Here is a 22,120-nt window from a genome sequence, read left to right on the forward strand (position 1 = left end):
GAGTTCGGTCGCTTAGAAAAATGTGCGTGGGCCTGCAATCGACACACCGCACTGTGCTACAGGCGCTATCGTGTTCCTGCATCCAAGCAGGGCATAGATTAGGCAGGTGGGCGGTGCGAATGGGGGATACTCACAGCGTCATCGCCAAGGGGTGGCAGGGAATCCATGTCTCCCAGGTCCCCGTGTGCCTGCTGCACGGCCTGCATGCTGGATGTTATGGTGCCCACGAGAGCCTGCTGCGCTGAAGACTGCACATGGACGCAGGCATGCACGCATACACGCACACGTGGGCAGGCAGGCACAACATTAACATCCGCTCGCCAGTCTCACATGAGTAGAGATTGTAAAGCTGTTATTAAACAGCAACTGTTGTATAACAATGTTGCCTTCACCGATTTTTGTTTTGTTCGATCCTGCTCCACTTAGCATGAGCTTCAACGATGAGAAAATATAACTTAATCTGGGTCTAACTATGTTGCGAATCATAAAAAAATATATTTAAAAATTCATGCTGCACACGCAAAAATGATGTGATTGGCTGGAATGAGGTCGCACAGACTTGACAGCATCGTTAGGGGCAACGCGTTGTAAATTAAGAAAACGGTGGCCGATTTTCGGTGGGAAGTTGTACAAAAGAATTACAAATAAAATCACGTTCCAGAGATCATTATTACACGTCCCCTAATTTAAGCAATTATTTGCTTATATCCCCTGCTTAGCTCATGTGCGCTGCCGGGGAAGGGCCATTTATGCAGGAGCAGATGGTTGGCTCTCAAGCCTCTATACCAGCCAGTAAAGTATTAATGATGAAATATATGGGCCGTGACTGACTATAACGGCTCAATAAAGTGCAACTGTGCTGCAAAACAAAAGCGACAAAGTTTGCAATATTTCACTAAAGCTGCCGTGGAGAATTTGGAAGCTAAAACAAAAAGTCGCGTGCAGAAAAGTTTCTTAATTGACCACCAACTGAGAAGCAAAGCACACGAGGCAGCAGTCACACCGGGGGGCAAGCGGCATTTTCCTTATCACCTTTGATATCTCTGCCAGTGTATTCATCATTTACAATGTGACAGGCGACACGCGTTACAAGCCAAGTTTACATGCAGGAGGCCCATGGCCTGAGAAAGTGATCACTTTCTGCCCATGTCCAGGGCTGAGGAATTATAATCAGGTCATCAGGGGCTGCAGTGCAGTTTGCAAGTGACATTACGAATTCACCAACATTCCTGCGTTCATCACTCTAATAGAACATAGGGGAAAGCACCGTTAGTGAGCACCATAGGGGCAAGGGCTGTTAGTGAAGGCCGGCATGGAACATGACCATATTTGACTCCCCAGTGCGGATGGTTATAAACTGCACCGGACACTCACTTAAGGCCAAGTTAACCTAGGCGAGGCCTAAGACAGATTTTTATGCCAATTGTCATGAATGTGCTTGGTGGGAAATCAAACCCAAGTCACTCGGCTCGTAACGTAGTGTGATGAATTGTGCACCAAAGAAAAAAACAAAAATCCCCCCGTATAACCTTAACAGACTGGAGGAGCAAGTGCTATTAGTGAGCACTAGCGCACTGCACACACACACACGCGTCCATGCGACTTATACATTCTAAAGCTCACACTCAATTATATACTCAATCGTCAACATCACTTTATCATTGAAAAGGTGAAAAAAATCCATTCAAGTATACTTCGCAAATTGTCTTTTTCAAACATTATTGGTATATTGGACAGTGATGAAGAAACACACACATATATATATATACCTTGGCTGTATGTAGTCTGTCCTGTCCTCTTGCAATTAATGTTTACTGTAAACAGTCCCAGATTGAACTCACTAAATTTACAAAATGAGTGCGACACTTTTGCAAGTAATGGGCTAATATTAGCAAATACAAGGTATTGCCTTCATGGCCTTTCTCGCAACAGAATGTACCTGACAGTCTGGTGACTGATGCAACATATTAACCCTTTCCCATTCCAATGACGTACACGTACAGGATCGTAAGTAAAAGGCTATGCGGGAGGGCATGTGGCACAGTTTGGAGCCAGCTATCACAGAGTGTGGTTGTGTCGCTACAGTTCTCTGCGGTGAGTACTTATCTTAAAACAGTGGCGCTATGCCTCGCTAAATAAAATTAACGCAAACCGCTTGCGCATTCCGAGATACAGCGGTAAACGGGATCCACTCTGCAACTTGGAAACGTCTCGGATCGGGCAAAGGGTTAATATAAAAGATTACTTTCATGGCAATCAAGGCAATCTTAGCTATCGGAGCGGCCGCACTCACCAGCGGGGGCATGTGACCCTTGTGCATCTGTCCGCTGGTGACCTGCTGCTGGGCCACGGGCATCATGCCCCAGTTGACGGTGTCCGGCCCGCCCGCGCCCGGCCTCATGATGGCCGGCAGCGCCACGGAGGCATGCTCCACCTTGCCCACGCGGTTGTACTGCTGCTGCAGGATGGTGGACCTGAGAGGAACAGTGAGCGGTGGAGAGGGACCCGCCGGGGTTAAGCGGGAGAGGGAGGTGGACTGTAAACGGCGCGAGTATTTCCTCCTGAGGCATGCGTATGCTAAGCATTGGGAGAGTTACTTCTGCAGAGTAATCAGTTCCTGATTGCCCATTGCTCGAGGTTTTACAAGCAACTGTTATGAAGTCCTGTGTTTGGCATTTTGCAACCGAGAGGAAAAAATGAAATAAAAATTAATAAAAATAAAATAATAAAAATCACGATGTTTCGAAGGCAACACAAGTCTCCGTCATCAGGTGGGACCGTCACAGCCAGATTTGCTGTATCAAGTGATACAGCAAATCTGGCTGTGACGGTCCCAAGTGATACAGCAAATCTGGCTGTGACGGTCCCACCTGATGACGGAGACTTGTGTTGCCTCCGAAACGTCGTGATTTTTATTATTATTTTATTTTTATTAATTTTAATTTCATTTTTTTACCTACGTGACTTTACCGAAAAAACTAAGAGTATGAATCCTTGCAGTCACAAAAGCTTCAAATCTAGAACCGAGAGGAGGTCCACTGTGGAGGCGGAGGAATGTAATCAGCTGGTGTGCAGATGCTAGGTGGATTGTTACATCGAAGGAATGGGCAAATCAGTGGTGGATTGGGGAGGCTTTCATCCAGCAGTGGATTGATAATGGCCGATGATGATGACTGCAATGTAATTGTTGGGAAATAATTGGTTACAGTTAATGCCAAACTCTAAATCAATTACCAGATTCTGTTTCCGACGATCTCTTACTACGCTATACGGTGTATAACTGGATCACCGCTACATACCATGCAGCAGATTATTATAGTTCATGATAAATTACAATTTTTTTGACAATGACACAAGGATTCCAAAGGCAATTAAAAGGTAGGCGTGATCACGTGAGCAGCTCACTCGGCTGAATGTGAGGACAGCAATGGACAGCAACGGCCAGCATACAAAATCATTCTATAAAGTCTACGGTCATGGCAGAGGGCTGTAATTTTGAAGCATAAGTCAACCTGGAATTGTTAATTCGAAGAAAGCATTGTGGATTCATGATGTGATCTTTATATCACGCTTGCTGTTGTTCCCAAAATAACATAGCCTCATGACCTCAAAATAACCCAAGTTACAAAAATGACCATCCCCCCCCCCACCCCCCTTTCAATTGTTTTGGTAATGCCTGTAGCAAATTTTTGTTACGTTAAATTTAATCATAACAAATTAATCAGCCAGAAGATGGAAATAGTATTTGACTGCACACGCAAGGAGGAGCATTATATATATACCGAATGAAATTACCCAGTTACCTGCCTCCTTTGGTAATCTGACGGCATCAATGAGTTAATTATAATGCGTCCCTTGTGATTGACACACTCGAGGTTCGCGATTTCCTGTGCTTCATCCCACTAGCCGCAGTGCACAGCAAGGAAAAGCGAGTCTGGGAATTCAAGTACAATATAAAATTACAATGTTATGAACCCCATTTATCAAAGTGGCTCTTGCAATTCACGAACAATGCCAGGGCACCTCTACTCAAAGGCGGTGTAGAAACCAGAGGTCGCAACCGGGTACCCGATACCCGTACCCTACCCGATACCCAGCTACCCGTACCCGGCCGGGTACGGGTACGGGTACCCGTTTGCAACCCTGGTGCGGCCGGGTACGGGTACGGGTAGGCCGTGAGTCACTGGTGAGTAACCGTTTGTCACTATTTCGGGTAGGGTACGGGTAGCGTACGGGTACCCGTACCCGGCCGGGTACGGGTACCCGTTTGCAACCCTGGTGCGGCCGGGTACGGGTACGGGTAAGGAATCAAAACCCGTTTGCGACCTCTGGTAGAAACCCACGGCAAAGTGTCTCTCTCCTCAAACAAGCAAAAGGGCACCATTCATTCCTGTTGGTGGCTCAAAGCACATGGTGGAAAATCCACATTTTCATTGCAGGTGCCAGTATCTATCTGCTGCTCTATTTAAGACCGGGAGCAAGAGGAGAGCCTCCCCATTCTGACAAATTACCCGATGAAGCTGGATGTAATTACCAGCAAAACGTCGTACTCAAATTATAAATGATGTTGATTCACTCTTCAACACACCGGTGGGCTAAAGTAGTGAACTATTTGTCCTTTGTAAACGTGACACATTTTTTACTGTTTGGCCGTGTCGGGTGGTGGAGGGTTACGACACATTTATAAATAACACGATCTAACCCAATAACCTTGATTATGAAACTACAATAAATTAGTACCCCCTTTTTTATTCGATACCAGTGAGATGATGGGCCAAATTAGTCACAGATTGTGATGTGTACCTGAGCCGTTCTTTGAGCCGAGTGCTTTGAGCAGTGCCACCTGGTCGGTGTTCTCATGAAGCACGGTGGGTGTTTATCTTTCAATCAAAGTCACACGTGAATTTCTTCCACTACAAAGCAATCTCCTGGTATATTTGGGATGTGCATGGCTCACGGTTAGATTTTTTTGTTCTCCTCCGCAGTCCAATCCACCCCCAGATTCTCCGGCCGTGTTCACAGCCACTGCCGGCACTGCAGCTGAATCAAACCGATGCGCTTATCGTGACATTTTTAAGCCCCTTTCAGTTCAATGTCACTGGCAAATATGCCTTGAAGTACTTCACTACATTTTTTTGTTAATTAGGATTTTATGAAACAACAGGCCCATGACAACGCTTTAGGTGACAGAACCGGACGGGGACAAACACGGGGCCCTCAGAGCTGGGGTGTGGGTGGGGGGGGTCTACATCTATCGCCTCTTTCACCTCTTTCACACAAAGGAATTATGTTAGGAAGCAAATGTGCTTTTATCTGGGTGGGGGAAGGGATGGTAAGGGAAGAAGGTGGGTGGGGGGGGGGTTGGAGTACATTCAACTTACGGAGGGGTAGTCGCAGGCCTCCAGGGGAAACAAGAGTCGGGGGTATGAAAGGGGGTGGAGTGGGGGCTGGGGGATCGAGCTAAAATAAAAAAACACATAAGTGCGGTGGTCGTATGTCCACGTTCCCCCACCACCTGCCCGAAAGTCGCCCTCGACGGGATAGTGAGGGGTTAAATAGCGCTCTCCCTCGGTCCCTGTCCCCCAGCCCCCTTGACTGATTCATTTCACTTGAGGTTTTGCACCAAAGGGGACAATTTGAAGAACTTCACTATTTTAAACTGTGTGGCCTTTTTTTTTAGATGTAGTATTTTCTTTCAGATAATAATCCCACAATTTATGATGCAATACATTTTTTCCCTTACTTAGATTTTTTTCCCCCCTGAAATTTGATCCAATGTGTTGGGGGCAGTCGACATGGCCCAGCAGTTGCACGTTCGCAGCTTCTTGCAGAGATTCGCCGTTCAATTCCACTGAATGAACCGTAATATATGCACCGTCTGTTTCACTTGTGGACATTAAAGATCCTTCTTCTTCATCTTAATCTCAGTCTTCATCTTCTTCTTCCGTACGGCTGATGTCGATGCAGAGCAACAAGTGACAATTTCACATTCAGGTGGCCAAGCCAGACAACCACGTCAGGAGATGCGGAGTTGTATCGCTGTGATTGTCTCCTTCGCATTTGTGGATTGGGCATTGCATCATTGTGAGTTGTGTGGTCGGTTCTGGATGGATACCATCGCAAATTGGAGAGTTTTGAATATTCCATTTGTGTATCAGGTATAGAATATTTGTGCGAATGCGGTTGAGGATGGACCTAGATCCTGTCATTTAATTCTAATAAGAGTAGCTCATTATGCGCTGGTATAATAGTCCAAATGTTCCAAATTAAAAAACTTACTCGTAAATGTCTTTATTAGAAAACGCATATAAATCGGTGCCCTCCCCCCGACTGCAAACATTTAAACGGCTCCTTCTGCAAAAGAGTCTCGAGACTCATTGAGGATTTCCTGGGTTAACAGATTTTACATTCAGTGAGAATAATACACAAAACCTGAATATTTATAAAACAACACATTTAAACAGTGTTAAAGACATACTTTTTGGGCGAGACGGATTCTTCGAGCATCGTAGATTCCTCATCGCCCTCCAGCCCAAACCTGTCCTTTGCTTGTTTCTGTCAACAAAAAAACTAACTTAAAATAAAATAAAAATAACCTTTTTCACTTTGCCATCTGCTCACAGTTCAAGGTTGACAAAACAAATGCAAAAAAAACATGCCTGGGGTATTCAGCTATAGCTGAACACTTTCTCCCAATAATCAAGCTGGGTTCACCCAGGTGAACACTATCTTTTGTGCAATGAAGCCCACCCACAAGGTATGTTATCGACCAACAGAAATAAACATGGTACTTTTGATTGCCTAGAAACTTTCGTTTTGAATTCCCTTCAACAACAGCCTATTGGGATAATTCACGAATACGAGGAATAAGGTTCCACCTCTTTTGTTCACAAGAACCAAACCATAAAGAGTCATCTATGCTGGATCACAAGTCAACCGTGCTCATCGTCACGCTCACCTTTTTGAGGATGATGTCAATGTATCCAGCGATGAGCTGGGAAATTTGCTCGCCTTCTGTCGTCTGCACTGAGTAGTATCCCACTTGGTAGTCGCCAAAGTCCTGGAGTGCACGCACAGACGTGCACGTGCATGCAAGCACACGCAATAAAGACAAATGTCATGGGGAGGAAATGTGTAGGCCGACACTGTATACGAGCTGGTAGCATGACTTTTGCCTCCACAGTGTTCATGTTTAAGTACTCATTTCGGGCTGAGACGACCAACAATGCACAAGCCAGCACTTGCTTGTGATGTATGCATGACTGGGAATTGAACCCAGGTTTGTGGATCATAACAGTGTCAAAACCCTCTACACTGCCAACTCTCATAAGTCATATGCAAATATCCCCATATAGCCTTAACTTGGGGCAAGTGCTGTCACGATTGGTGATGTTTATACACCGCACTCGGAAATCATTTGAGGCTGGGTCGACCAAGGGGGTGTCAAGGACCAGTTCATATAATCGTCACTGGTATTGGCCTTGAGCGGAAATCAAACTCGGCTCTCCGGGTTCGTAGTGCAGCGCGTTAACCACTGTTCCACCACTCCCCACATACATACACGCTCACACAAACACAAAGGCTCACACACTCTACGCTTCATGCTCACGATGCTGCCTACGCTCTTTGCTCCCCAGGAGTGCTTAAGTAGATCAAATGAGACTATGAAAGCAGTTTCAGAAGTCCTTTCTCATGCCATATATCACTTTGGCCAACTGGCTTGTGTAGCAGGCTTAATTACTATCTTGTTTGAGAGAGTAACCATCCAGCACACAACAACCAACAAAATCAAAAAGCCTGCAGGCTTTGCTCACACACAATCATCACAGCTTGGGACACGTGCCACCATGTATTCAGGGAAGTCATCACGCCACACTCTGTATTAATGCACTGCCAGTGTTAACGGTGCTTTGCCGTGTTCCCCGCTGTGCTACGTAGAGCCAGAGACTTTGTTTGGCAAAGCTGATTTTTACGGGCATGTGAGAATGTGAGAGCGAGTTTGCCGAGTCCATCACACGTAGTGCAGCCAATGAGGCTGTGAATGTATTGCACTCATATCCTGACTCAAGCAAGAGAAAGGACTGTTTCTCTGCTGTTCTACAAATCTAAGCCCCTCTTACAGAGTTAAGCCATTGGCCAAATCATTCACCTAATATTTTTAACCATGCAATGAAATGTAAATTATGGTGATGTGTTTTTTTTGGCTGTAATTGAAAATGGTGCAGTTGGGATGCATAACAAGTGGTGGGGGATGTGCCAACATGTCGACAAAGTAAAAGTGATGCTTATCACAAATCGAACAAGGTCACCCCAAGATGTCCGTATCAAAACGGGCCACAGTTATAATGTTGCTGTTCGTTATTGTCCTTTCTCAATTGTTGTTTTATCAATCACGGCTGAAACTAGGGCACCCCAGGATTTCATTTTTAAAGATAACATTGTACCCCGACCCTAACCTTCTGATTTCACCTAGAACCCTGCGAAGTGAAGGTTTGGCCTCCTTCAGTCAAACACTAGGCTGGAGGAGGTGAACAGAAAAAATGAATCATGATCAGGATGTGTACAAAGAGCGGCTGGGAGGTGAGTGGACAACATGGGATGGGGAAAGAAGGGAACAAGGCCACGAGGTTCATCACACACACAACTAGGTACGATGCTGCACCTCCGGTAAGCACGGTTGGCTACGTAACGGTGCCTTACAATTCTAGATTTGAAGCTTTTAGCTGTGACGGTCCCACCTGATGACGGAGATTTGTGTTGCCTCCAAAACGTCGTGATTTATTATTTTATTTTATTTCCATTATTAACTTTTAATTTTATTTTGTACCTACGTGACTTTACCGAAAAACCTAAGGGTGCCTTACAAATCCAACGTACACACACACAAAGAAGTGCAACACAAGTACACACACACATATACAATTCTGGTACAGAGAAGATCTGGCACGCATTTTAAGTGCAGTGGAAAATGTCAGACTATTCCTTCCACACCCCCCCCCCGCCCGCCCCGTAGCCGCGCACGAGCATCACGAGGTGAGATTTACGCACGAGGGTGAAGCTCTTGGGCGAGGCGGCCCAGCGCTTGACGGTGGTGAGCGGCCACTCCTGCATCACCTCCTTGGTGCGCTCGTCCACACGCAGCACCGACTCCTTGGTGACGCCCAGCAGGCGAGGCACCAGCTTGTTCTTGCTCTTCATCTTTTCCTGGGTGACAAAAACGCGCGCAAAAGTAGCAACGCGAGCCGACGGCAGAAGCACTGTTCACTACATCTAAAGTCGTAGGGATCTCTCCGCTCAAATATCCACAAACTTGTGTTTCATTCTAGATTTGAAGCTTTCGTGACTGCAAGGATTCATACTCTTAGTTTTTTCGGTAAAGTCACGTAGGTAAAAAAATGAAATTAAAATTAATAAAAATAAAATAATAATAAATCACGACGTTTCGGAGGCAACACAAGTCTCTGTCATCAGGTTTCATTGGCAGCCCTGAGCTGGTATGCATTTCAATGATGGGGGGGGGGGGGGGGAGCTAGTGTCTCCTGTGCCAGGCACAAAATGGTCAAGGTAAAAAGATAAATGTGCAGTGAAGCAATTTCCTTCCCATGCCATTGCTGGTAGAAGGGCCTCCACTAGAGGGAGCTCGAGAGAGGCCCTCTACAGGATATTTGGGTTATTTTCCCAAAAATGCGATGGTGGTGAACACACACAATCCGGCACTGTAAAGGTACGGGTTGGCGGGTCATGCAGATGTACAATTTGGACTGTGAGGCAGCCATTAGATGCCAGAATGGAAAATGGGTTTATATAGACCTGTGGAGTATTTTGAGTTTTATCCCCTCACATGCGTGGGTTTTCTCCAATTACTACGATGTCCTCTTATACGAAGAATACTCTGTAACCCTTTCCCATTCCAACGACGTACATGTTTTTCTTACAATTCCATTCCGATGATGTAACACCGCACAACACTTGTTGGAAGTAAAAAGGACAATTTGACTTTGCCGTTAGAGTGTCTTAAATTGAGCTTTTAGTATTTACACATCATCTGAATACATTCCTTAAGAACCATGCACACTCACAGACTAAGCCACTTGCTCACACACAGATGGACGAGAAAAAATAATGCACACGTACACAGGATGTGCACACACACTCAAGCAAACTGGCTGGCACTGCACAAGACTAATACCCGTAGCCAGACAAATTTAACAAGACCAAAAGTGGCATCCAATGTCAATCCAGACTGCCCGACTGCACAAGCTGGCAGCGAGCATATTCATACAGTTTACATAAATATACTAAACTGTGGCTAGAACAATTTGGTGCATCGTGGAAATAAATGTTGATTTTATTCTTTGTCTTAAAAAAGCAGAGAAACAAAACCAAGAGCAACATCACATCCCAGACTGGCCACCTCCCAATCCCAACTCAATAAATGTCAGAAGCTTGCCCCTTTCTTCTATTCATCAGTGTAGACTGGCATCTAAACTAAGCAACTTATTTCAAAGTTTTTTTTACATGCCAAAACTTCACCTGTCATATTGGGCATGTATCTACATTAATCATTATGCATAGCATCATATTGGCATAATTTATTTCTGGTGTAAAAAACCGACAATATAACATACTTCCAGCCAGAAGGTGCTTTGGCAGTGGCCAACTCACATCTAATAGTCCTACGTAATCCATTATCCATCCATTCAGGGTGAATAAAACAAGTAACACTGTGGTAAGTCAGCAGAGGCTCTCCAGAAGAGAGATAGTCTCCACCGCTGGGATGTGACAAGACACAGAAGTCGGCTTTCATTGCTCGCCACACAAGAGCCAATGTCTGCTCGTGGCTACTGCACCGGGCTGCCGGGAGGCCGTTTCTCACCTTCACGAGGAAGAAGGACACTCCGTAGGTACGCAGCGAGCGAGCCAACTTCACGTACTTGGACTTGGCCGTGATCTCATTGAACTCGCCGCACTCCTTGTGAGCCTGCCTCAGCAGAAACAAAAGAAGTGACACGTTCACTCGCATATCCCCTCCTAAACCAAAACAATAACGGTAAACATCACTTCAGCCATGACAGTTCCTTGTTATTCAGATCGTATTTTTTAAAGGGCATCCATGGCAAGATGCTTACGACGCAACAGCGGCCAGATGGCACTGGTCACACACGACTCCACTCGCAAGCGGAAGGTTGTGAGTTTAAAACCAGAGTCAAAGGTTGACTCGGCGCATCATCTTCCTGACCCAACACAGTGAGTGCCGGTTTGTGAAGAACTGACATTGCATGTCCTCTGCATAGGCTCGCCCATGCGAAGGGAATGTGCAATTTCCACCACTCGTTCAGGGCTAGCAAAGGAGATGAGCGCATCCCCATTGCTTATTTACATGAGAGGCACGATGGCTTTTACATTGACTGATGGGTAAAACAAAGACGATACACTTTGACGTGTATGCAAGCAAAGAACTACAGGAAAAATGACAGCATGTGTGCATAAATCATTAAGTAAAATAAATAGAGTTTTCATATTCATTCATAATGGAACCAATGGCTTGTGAAGGCAACCTACCACAGACATAAACAAATACCTAAACCGATTAGCACGGTTGGCTACATACAGTGCGAAAGAAGTTCAACATACATACATCCCAATGTCGACGTAATGATGTCTGTTAAAAGAAAATGTGGATTTTCATATCTCAAAATATGGCTCACATCTAAAATGCAGTGTTACTGTGCTATTATATTCTTCCAGGTCATTAATTCATTTTCAGTACTGAAGGGAAAAACCAGAGGACCTGGAGAAAAATCTATGAGACCATGCAAACTCCAAAAATACAGGCATCAGGGCTGGGATCGAACCCACGCGCTCCTGCATACCAGGCGAGGTAGTTAACATCTCGTCACCGAATCTTCCCATGCTTACATCAGATTGTGACCTAAGCCCGTATATATATGTTTTAGTCTTCATATCTAAAATCACAATCTTATTAATTGCTTACTTTTAGGATTACTTTATTCATATTGACACACATCCTGTTGAGTTAACACCCATGATGCTGTCAATTACACAAGATGCTAGAGAATCACATCGATGCATTGCAGTGTACAAATAACTTTTACAAAATATTTTCATCACAGTTAATTTGTTACATGGAAAGTCCCAATTAGCCAGTTATCCAGTTAGTTCCCAAGGGAGATCAGTGGTGCATCAGCACAGAATAACGTTAAAGTGATCCGTACGGGGGAAAAGGCACCAACGGAAGAAAACGTGTCAAAGGTATACACAAAAAAATAGTGCCCAAAGAAAAAACTAAAATAATACCAAAAATAACTGGAAATCAACACCGAAAAGGATGTGATTAAACCACACATCTTAAACTTGATCATTGCTTTGAGGGGGAAATATCATACCTGAAAAATCTTCTTTTCTGATCCTTTCTGTTTCACATACTCCTTGGGCAAAAACTCCTTTAAACTGAAAAGACAAACACCATCTAATAAGAAACACAGACTTACATGTTAAACATTCTCGTATAAACATTTGTACATCACTTTCATGTTAAAATATTCGGCCCATTGACATTGTCATTAGACCTACTTGACCTATAACTGGACAGTGGAAAGTTTAAATTCTGCCAGAGGGTGTAAAAGCTGCCTACCACCATGTAAATAATCAAAAGTGGTCATCCTATGGAGAGACTGGCACCCAATAAGGAAATTTGAAATTCACACCAATGATTCAGGGTCTCTTACATATATGAGCACCGCTGCCCCATACCCACTTGTTTTGACTTTTTCAAACCAATGTACAGCTGCAGATAGCATTTGTTCTTAAAAATAAAAAAGCGTGCAGGAAACTATTTTAGCAGGTAAGGCCCACTGAGCTATACGGCTCTTTTTCAGAAACGGTCTGGCCACAAATGATAGCTCACGATAGTGGCTCATCACGTGGGCATTTATAGTAGCCAAATACTCTAAATACATGTTTATAAATGTGGAAGGAAAAACCAGACCTGGCAAAAAAATCCACACAACCACGGGGAGAACATGCAAACTTCAAATATACAGGCATCATGGTCGAGATCCAACCCATGACCTCCTGTATACCAAGGTAGGTAGTTAACATCTCACGAGGTGCAAAAAAGAAAATGTGGGTGCCTAAATATATCCTGGCATCTAAATTCTACAATAGGAGTGAACTTCTATGTATATACAATGGGATTACAGTACTTAAATATAAATGTGTAATAACAATCATGTTTAAGCAGCTAATTTATTCAGCTCTGCCGTATTACACTTTTTGTTGGGGAATTGTAAGAAGTAATTTCATTAAAAGTTGCCATTCTAATTTGCATAGAATGCTTAAACATTTTCGCTATTTTCTGACATCATGAACGATATACACGCACGAGGAATAATACAGATAATTAACATTCCCTTTTTGTTATGCATAAATTGGCGTGCAAAAGTTTCATACACATATATAAATAACTGCCACGCTAATATGATTATTAAACACTCCACGTTTTAACATAGAATTGTTGTGGCATTCATTAACCATGAATAATAAATAGGAACTTAATACATCTAATTAAGAATGGTTAGAAGACATCGATCATTTGCATTGACAAAATGCCACAGGCCCACAAAATATCGAGCTGCAATGCTTAAGGAAATATTCAGATTGCGTTCCATTACTCTATAAGTTTGTTGATTGTCTGCTTTCATGACGACTCTCAAAGTTTGTGCACCATCCTTATTTATTCAGCGGTCTCAAATGCAGACAAAAGTAAAACACCATTAAGGTGTGCAGTGGGGTTTCGACATGCAAGATTACGTATGATATAACGCGTTGAATAGGCCCCTGTCTATCGAATCACATAAATGTTTTACATCATACGTTTTTATACCTCTGTAGTGAGTTCAACTGAGTCGCAGATGTACTCTTGGAGGCAACACATTTATTTAACACCAACACACGGGGTAACTGCCCCTTAACAGAATAACAACCTATGGTGGTGGACCACCAGGCTAACTACAATAATTACAACGTGACTAGCTACATTGAACCGGACCACAGCTGTGGTCCAGGTCCACGTGTTGGAGACTCGGTAGAACGTAGGACAAAGACGAAGGTTTCTGCAGGATGAACAACAACGCTGGTCCCTCTGGGGGACCCGGCCTATATTCTCTGCGGCGTGGCTGGCTCCGCCCTTGGCCACGACCACCTTCCAGAATCCTCAAGCAGGATCTCGACCCGGACCACGTGACCACCCCTAGCCCCCACTTGGGGCCCCTTTGTAGACTTAACTGGTCACGTGTCCTTTCATGTCACCTCATTCCTACAGCGGGCACTTCCACACCCTATCCTGTAGGGCTGGCACTGCACGCCGAGCGTGATGCCATCCAGCGCTATCAATCAGCGCTGACTGAGCCCCTTTAGGGCCGGTCCTACACCCACATCGTAGTGGTGTCCGCGATGTCGTTACACCGCATGCCGTGCCTCTCTAGGGCCGGCACTACACAGTGACATCCCGTGATGTCACTACACCTCTGTAAGTGAATGTATTTTTGTAGTCGTATGGAAATTATCCAGTACACAATACCCATGCTGTCATGTGTTTGAAATTAATCCGACGACGTGGCATTGTGGTTGTGGATATTTGACGCACACAAGTTCGCATGCTGGTAAAGGAGTCAAAGCAACAGGCCTCCATGGGGATTAAATGAGTACCACTTTGTGATAAGTCAACGGTGGCTGGACCTTATTAACAGACAGTGGTTACCCATAGGAATGTGGAATTTTCACCAGGGCTGAAAATGTATAGGAGCAACACTTCATTATTTGTTTCAGCAGGATAGCGTGACCATAACCATCGTCATCAGCCATGACCAATTCAGTGCTGGATGAAGACCTCTATCCAAGCCACTGCCATCTCTCAAGATCTCACGATGTGATAATCCACCTCACACGAGTTTATTTCATCTTTTGAAGGCATTTGTTATCAATCCAAATCAGATTGCGTTGTGGTGTGTTCTGCCTTAACTCAAATGGCTTCATACAATTGGCTTCAGACAGTGAGCAACAATGCAACATTCTACATTGGGGGGGCTTTATTCTACAACCGACGCCATCTGAGAATAATCCACAAAATCTTGTCTGCAATGAAAGGAATGCTTGAGAGACGTGCACATCGAATGGCCACTCACTGGATGTTGCCAGGCCTGTCTGGCTCGTACGAGCGCCCGTGTTATATCATGCACGTGGTGCTGTACTTGACGGCTGAGCCAATGCAGTGCATCGCTTGCAGTCTGCCAGGCAGGCTGCACACTAAATGTTTCAGGCTTTGCATACATCATAAATACACTGGGAAAAAAATATTTCTGAGTGTAAATTATATATATGTTATCCAGCCAGTTTGTAGTGTGTTTTAACAAACAACTAGTACACCAGTTCGAATCCTGTTTGGGGGTGGCCAATCATTGCAACGTGGGTCATAAACAGAGTATTACTTCACACGGCAGTCAATAGAGATGTCTCTAGAGCCAAGCATTCTGGAGGGCGAGTCAGGTGGCAGGGGTGGGCACCCCCACAAAGCCTGATCTGTATCACGTGCTGGGCAGCGCGAACGTCTTGGCAAGAGAACAAGCTGTGGTCGCTGGCAACGATAGCTAAAAATGTGCACTTTCCAACAAATGTGTTTTGACTTTGAGTAGCTTCTTAATTGCAAGGGCTATCTTCACAAATGTGGCACTTCACAGTGGCAGAAGACACCTGGTTGTGGCAACCAGAAAATCAAATGACTAGCTCTGATAACATTTTCATGAGCAGATTCCTAAAATGAAATCGTAGAAACACTCAACAAAAAGCTATAAACAACCTGGAGGTTAATAACCCGTAATTTTACTTTGATGAAAAAAATATATATATACAGCATATCCATTAAATGCTATTATGTGAACACGTGAATAGCAGTATGTTCATGATATAAATACCTTCTTTCATAAAATGTCCAAGAATTACGTGCATGTTTGCACAGAGCCTCCGGAAGATGCTACAGAACTACCGTACTTATAAATGCACATCAAGAGGCAAATTATTCATGCTCAGTGCTATACCTTTCAAGGCAAGGAAATCACACAAAAGCTTACAGTCCACAGGCCTTTACATAAGCTGAATTAAGTACAAGCTAAATTTTACATTTTGGTATTTTGTGTAATCGCTGGTGACCAGGCTCATAACATGGACCTGTTATGCCCGAGACACTGAGAAACTCAATTTAACACGTAGGCTTTCATGACCAATACAATTCATAATAAAAAAAATTGAGTTAGATCGTGTAAATGTACACGTGTCGCGAACCCACCTCCACCCGACACAGCCAATTAGTAAGGTTGCCCCATACCAATGAGTTACTAAGTCAGCACACCGGCATGCTGGAGAGCAAACCCACAACATTTACTGAGAACCTGTTCGAATGCCGCGTGGCTGCTCCAACTCTCAGCAGTGCTGGGTGGTATTACTGCCTGAGCTTGCTGGCCACTTCTGCTCCATTTCCATTTTATTTTCTCTCAGCACATTCCAGACTCTTACGAGACAGGAGATTTGAGATGAGCTGCACGGGATGTAAGCTTCAAAGATATAAATATGCTGGAAGATTTGACGCATGGGTAAGAGTCGCAAGCTATCGTTGGTGGAGGTCGGGGGTTGGGTGCGAGTGAGGTCGCCTTACTCCAGGAAGCCAGCCTTGTGCTTGTGTTCCACGTGTGGCCCAAACTGGATCTGCGCCTGAATGCCGGCGAACTCGCACGCCTTGTCGAACGAGACGGGGTGCGAGCCGTTGAGGATGTCATCTCGAGCCTATACCCGGGTATGAGACGGAGCCACAACCACACACATTCAGAATGTAATATGGGTCGAGGGGGACTCTTCTCAATTGCGGCGCTTGAATTATAGGATGAATTGGTTACTCCGAAATAATCTGACCCCCTATCATCTTAATCTGCTTTGAAGGCATTGCTTGATAACTTCTACTACCACATTTGTGAAAACCATTAGCAAAGCCTTTTTTGCAACCGGAACTTTAAAATGCAATTTTTGTAGAGCTTTAATTCAAACGATGGAAATGCAATTGTAACCCTTTCCATTATTAATGCTATTTTAAATGCAATATGTGCGTTCCTTTCATTAGTGTTATGTATGTTTTTTTTAAAGAATGCTGACTAGATTTCCATTGTACATAGTTCTGGTTGTTTATAATTTTTGCTCATCATAATTTATTATTATGTATTAGCCATATTTATAACATTCCTCTATTTTTTTTCTTCACAACTCCTGTAAACCCTCGCTTCCCATATGTAGCATGCCAGCTGCTTTAGCCGGGATGAAACTCAATCTTCCTTATTTAAAAAAAAAACTGACTTGACCGACTGACATCAGTGCCACCGCGAGCTTTCATGCCAATTATTGCCCATGCCAAGTCTCGATAGTTGCACAACGCACATTTGCAAGGCAGATTCAAGAAAGCAACTAAAGTTGTGGCTAAAAGCCAAAGTGTTTCTTTGCTCAAATGAGCAGGAGGTGGTGCTCATTTATGTTGACAGGTCTAAGCTAATGCTGCAAATTCCACACATGTGACCATGCTCTCCGTGGCCCAGTCCAATGTTAACACGGCACTGAAAACGCAACGGGTGTTCAAAGCCCTCATGTGAGTCGACTGAGCGCAACATCCCTCCCTTGCAACAAAATGATCCTCATTTTGTCGCGAGTCAAAAGTGGAGACAGGATGCCCCTTGTTATGGGAATGTCATTTTAAAACGTTTGGTCAAGGCTATCTGACGGAGATGAGTTTGGACGATGAGGGCTCCTCGCTCGAAGAGGAAGGCACTCTGCACGTGACTTGAGATGCAAATGTAGAATGATTACCTGCACGTAGAGCAGATTGAGCTGAACAGGATCACGTGAATCCACATTCTGGTCCGAGTAGAAAAACTTGCGTCTCAGCAGTAGCGTCTCGTTCTCCTCCACACCCTGCTCGCGTAGCGTGCGCCCGTGGTCCACCCAGTTCACTGATGCAGGCGCACACGCACGCACGCACGCACGCACGCAGAGAGGCAAAAGCGCACGTTAATGCACAAGCAGCCTCCCACGTACACGAGATGGCCGAAGCGCACTTACCAACACAAACAAAAGCAAACACTCCCCCCATTTAGCCACACAGACTGCTGGGGCAACTGCTGTTAGCGAACACAGCGTAGCACACGGTGGAGTGGTGCAGCCTGTCCAAAGGCAGCTAAACCGGCAGCCTAGCTGGCTGCCTCTGTCTTCTCAGTGGTGATGTTCACACAATGAACCTGGTATTCATTTTACACAGAGCTAAATGTTGAGAAAGTTGAGGCCAAGTTCAGAAACTAATCACCATCGATGTTGTTGACATCCAGGATGTAAACCCAGGTCAATGAGATTGCACCACCATGCGGTAAACACTACGCTGTCACTTACTCCCCCACCAACACAAACGTGAGGGCTCGTAACACCCCTTGTGCACATGTGCATACAAGCCCAGGCACGCCCACCGACACGTGTGACAAAAACTGCATACAGATGGACAAAATGCCTTCGAATATTAAATTGGAAACTATTAGGAATGCGAGTTGGGCACTCGGACCACAGATATAAGAGCTATTTATGCAACTGCAGCATATGCACAAAGAGCATTTTTAAGTCACCAGTGTGAATTCTACATTCCTACAGTGGGGGCCAGTAAACCCCATGGGGATGGCCACGATTTGACTTCCCAATAAGTGTAAGCCGGTGAAATATTCACTGCAAATCAGATGCAATTATCATTCCGCCTTCAGAGCCCGAACTGCAATCCTCAACCGTAAATATTGGCACGAAAACAAACGCCCAAAATTCTGTGAATGGGTTTAATGAATAATGCAATGTAACCTTTGGAGAACCAGAAGGCTGCTCATTTACTGTGAATAACTTTAATGAATAATAGGTGTGGCACCAGGGAAACATTTTAGTGAAAGTTTATGGCATGTTTATATACACACAAACATAGTACAGAGGAACCCCCCCATCTCATTTGTACAAATGAAATGCCAGGACAATTTTCGAAATAATAGATAGGTGACCCTTTGGCTGTATAGTACATTGGCATACACACACAGAAATGGAGAAAGCAGTTCAGGCTTGAACCATTATACATTTTTACACGAAACTAACAATGTGTGTTTTCTTTTATATTGTTTAAAAGAATGTTGCATACTCTTTGGTTCTTTCGGTAAAGTCACATAGGTAGAAAAAATAATAGATCACGACGTTTCGCCTGATGGCGGTTGCTTGTGTTGTGATCGAAACATTGTGATCTATTATTTTTTTCTACCTACGTGACTTTCCCGAAAGAACCAAAGAGTATGGATTCCTGCAGTCACGAAAGCTTCAAATCAAGATAGAATGTTACATATTATTGAAGTGCAATGGCGCAGATGAATGGAAAGTAATTTTCTATATGTACATATTTAAAAACAAAAACAACCATCTTGACACATTTACCAACATACCACGGCATGTAAAAAAAAACAGGCAATGGGACATGTATAGCACATGTATATGAATAGAAAAGTAGGTTGGCTTGGGCAGGACATGTCACTAGAAGGGATGATGGCCGATGGAGTGGCAGCCAAGGAATGGAGTGGCAGCCAACGCGTCCGAGAGGGCATCCACCAAGAAGATGGAGTCATGAATTAGCTTGTGTGCAGGTGCTGGGTGGATTTTCACATCGCACAGCCGTGGTCGATGGTGGAGGCTTAGGGAGGTCTTCATCCTACACTGGGTTGACCATGGCTGATGATGAATAAAACTATTACTAAACTAAGCTATTTTTATTCGACCAGGTAAGGCCCACTGAGCTGCGTAGCTCTTTTTCAGAAGTGACCTGGCCACAAATTATAGCTCAACGAAGTGGCTTATCGTGTGGAAATGTATTGCAACCAAATACTGTAAACGCACGTTTCTAAATATGGGGGGGAAAACCACAGGGAGAACATGCAAACTCCAAATATGCAGGCATCAGGGTCGAACCCACGACCTCATGCATACCGGGCAAGAGAGTTAGCATCTCACCATTTTGCACTGCACTGAAATTACGCTGCAGTTGCGTTCACTTATCACGCAGGCTGATTAAAAAGAGAAATATCAACACAGCAAAGGTCTGTTCGCTCCACTTCACGTTTATTCTGGATGGCCTTCACTGGCAGACAAGCCAAATGAGAGGAAGGTCATTCAGTAATACAATACATCGAATCAAGGTCAGGGGGTCACTACAACCCATCATTCCCCCTGAAGTTGATATAAAAAAAATATGTCATGCTTTTTGAAAGTACACAGTGGTTGTCCTGTGGAAAGGTTGCCTGCTGCCAAAAGGAGTGTGGATTGTCTACCGCGGGACTCAGGGACGTCAATGGAGAAATAACAATCCCCCACGCTGGCTTGAGCAGACACACTTTTGAATTTGAGATACTATGATACAAACACGTACATTAAATTTCGATTTAAAGCTTTCGTGACTGCAGGGATTCATCTTCTTGGTTCTTTCGGTAAAGTCACGGAGAAGGGAAATAACAAAAATAATAAAAAACAAAAAATGTATTTTATTATGTTTAATTTGTATTATTTTATTATTTCTCTTCTACGTGACTTTACCGAAAGAACCAAGAAGATGAAACACGTACATTGTACATGGGGGATAAGCTCTGTGCGTGCATGACACGTTTATCATGTACACACAGTCGTTTCAACTTCTTTATCCCTAAGCTTACCCTTAATAAAGCAACAAACAAATCTGTCCCGTGCACACAAAAGAGGGTGAATGCTGGAGAATTAATCATTAACCAAAATACCACTCATCTACGTGCCTTCCTGGAAAAATCTGCAACCACATTCCCAATCAACTGTACAGGAGCGTTTTCAACACTTAGCGTTCAGATAGTAAAGGCAACGAGGCCTTTTTTCGAACTTACCAAAGACACGTGTCAATAAAGGATACGTCAAAACAGAGCCTGGTTGATTTAATTCCTTCTGATGCGACGACACTCACGGCTGGGTGCTCACTGCGATTACAATCAACCGGTACCAAGCACCAAGCTCGCTATGCCCCCAAACGATTAAACTAATAATAGCCAACAGGCGAGTATCAATTCTCATTGACCCCCCCTCCCCATCTCCTGCCATTAGATGCTCACTATACAGGACACAATTAAGTTGAATTGTCAAAGTTTCTTTCACAGTGTCATTTGTCCCATTTCTGGTATTTGTTCAAGTTGATTTGATTCGTTACACGGATTGGTCCCGTTTACCCGGCTGCCCGGCAATCGCCCAGGGAGATCCACGATGCCCCAAAAGCACAGCAGCAGCAGCAACAAAAACAAAAGACAAAGACATCGATGTTGTAGAGAACGGGTAAAGGAGCCTTAAGAAGAATTGCACAATTAACAAACGGGGCATTCCACGCTTGTTGTGATTGTAGAGTTCCGATTGCTCCCTCAGCCTAAATGTAAGTATAAATTACATACATAGTCTTTGGGTCTTTGGGTAAGAACCAAAGAAACCCAAAGAGAATGAATTCCTGCAGCCACGAAAGCTTTAAGCCAAGAAATTACATACTATTTGTTTAAACCGTAAATCATCGATTCTTCCAAGCACAATGCACGAAAGATGGTGGGTGTAAAATTCATATTAGAATAGGTTTTACCCTTTCTGGCAATCAAACAGGTGTTAAGATTTTAAAACACCAAACAGAAACCTTTTGCAAGGAATCATATATGTGGTGAACATGCAAACTAAAATATATGCTCGGATATCATTTGCATTGTCTTTGCAACTGATTGGTCCACACCAGAGACAGCTTTCTTGAGAGCCTAGTCTCAAAACGGTGTTAGACCAGAGAACGTCAAAAGGCGGACAGCACAAAGACAATGCACTATCAGAGTAATGAGGGCTCGGGGTGAGCAGCTACATCATGGGACCTCCCTTGCAAAAATCGAAATATAACAATAGGTTTTACCCTTTTTGGCAATCAAACAGGTGTTGAGATTTTAAAACACCAAACTGAAAC

At 44.1% G+C, this 22,120-nt stretch overlaps 1 protein-coding gene across 5 annotated transcripts in view; it reads right to left on the reverse strand.

The window, feature by feature from the left end:
- The window catches only part of LOC133346467 (talin-2-like), a 258,048-nt gene that overhangs the window by 92,635 nt on the left and 143,293 nt on the right, over positions 1-22,120 (reverse strand). For all 5 annotated transcript variants that reach the window (XM_061558070.1, XM_061558071.1, XM_061558069.1 and 2 more), the window contains 9 exons: positions 17,923-18,065; positions 16,730-16,857; positions 12,408-12,471; positions 10,877-10,981; positions 9,049-9,204; positions 6,959-7,060; positions 6,479-6,555; positions 2,294-2,474; positions 135-248 (listed from right to left, as the gene is read on the reverse strand). In XM_061558070.1, coding sequence (XP_061414054.1) covers positions 135-248; positions 2,294-2,474; positions 6,479-6,555; positions 6,959-7,060; positions 9,049-9,204; positions 10,877-10,981; positions 12,408-12,471; positions 16,730-16,857; positions 17,923-18,065 — 1,070 coding nt within the window. The remainder of the gene's footprint in view (positions 1-134; positions 249-2,293; positions 2,475-6,478; positions 6,556-6,958; positions 7,061-9,048; positions 9,205-10,876; positions 10,982-12,407; positions 12,472-16,729; positions 16,858-17,922; positions 18,066-22,120) is intronic.

The sequence above is a fragment of the Lethenteron reissneri genome, chromosome 24 (assembly GCF_015708825.2).
Source record: "Lethenteron reissneri isolate LAM-NWPU_2019-01 chromosome 24, ASM1570882v1, whole genome shotgun sequence".
NCBI lineage: Eukaryota > Metazoa > Chordata > Hyperoartia > Petromyzontiformes > Petromyzontidae > Lethenteron > Lethenteron reissneri.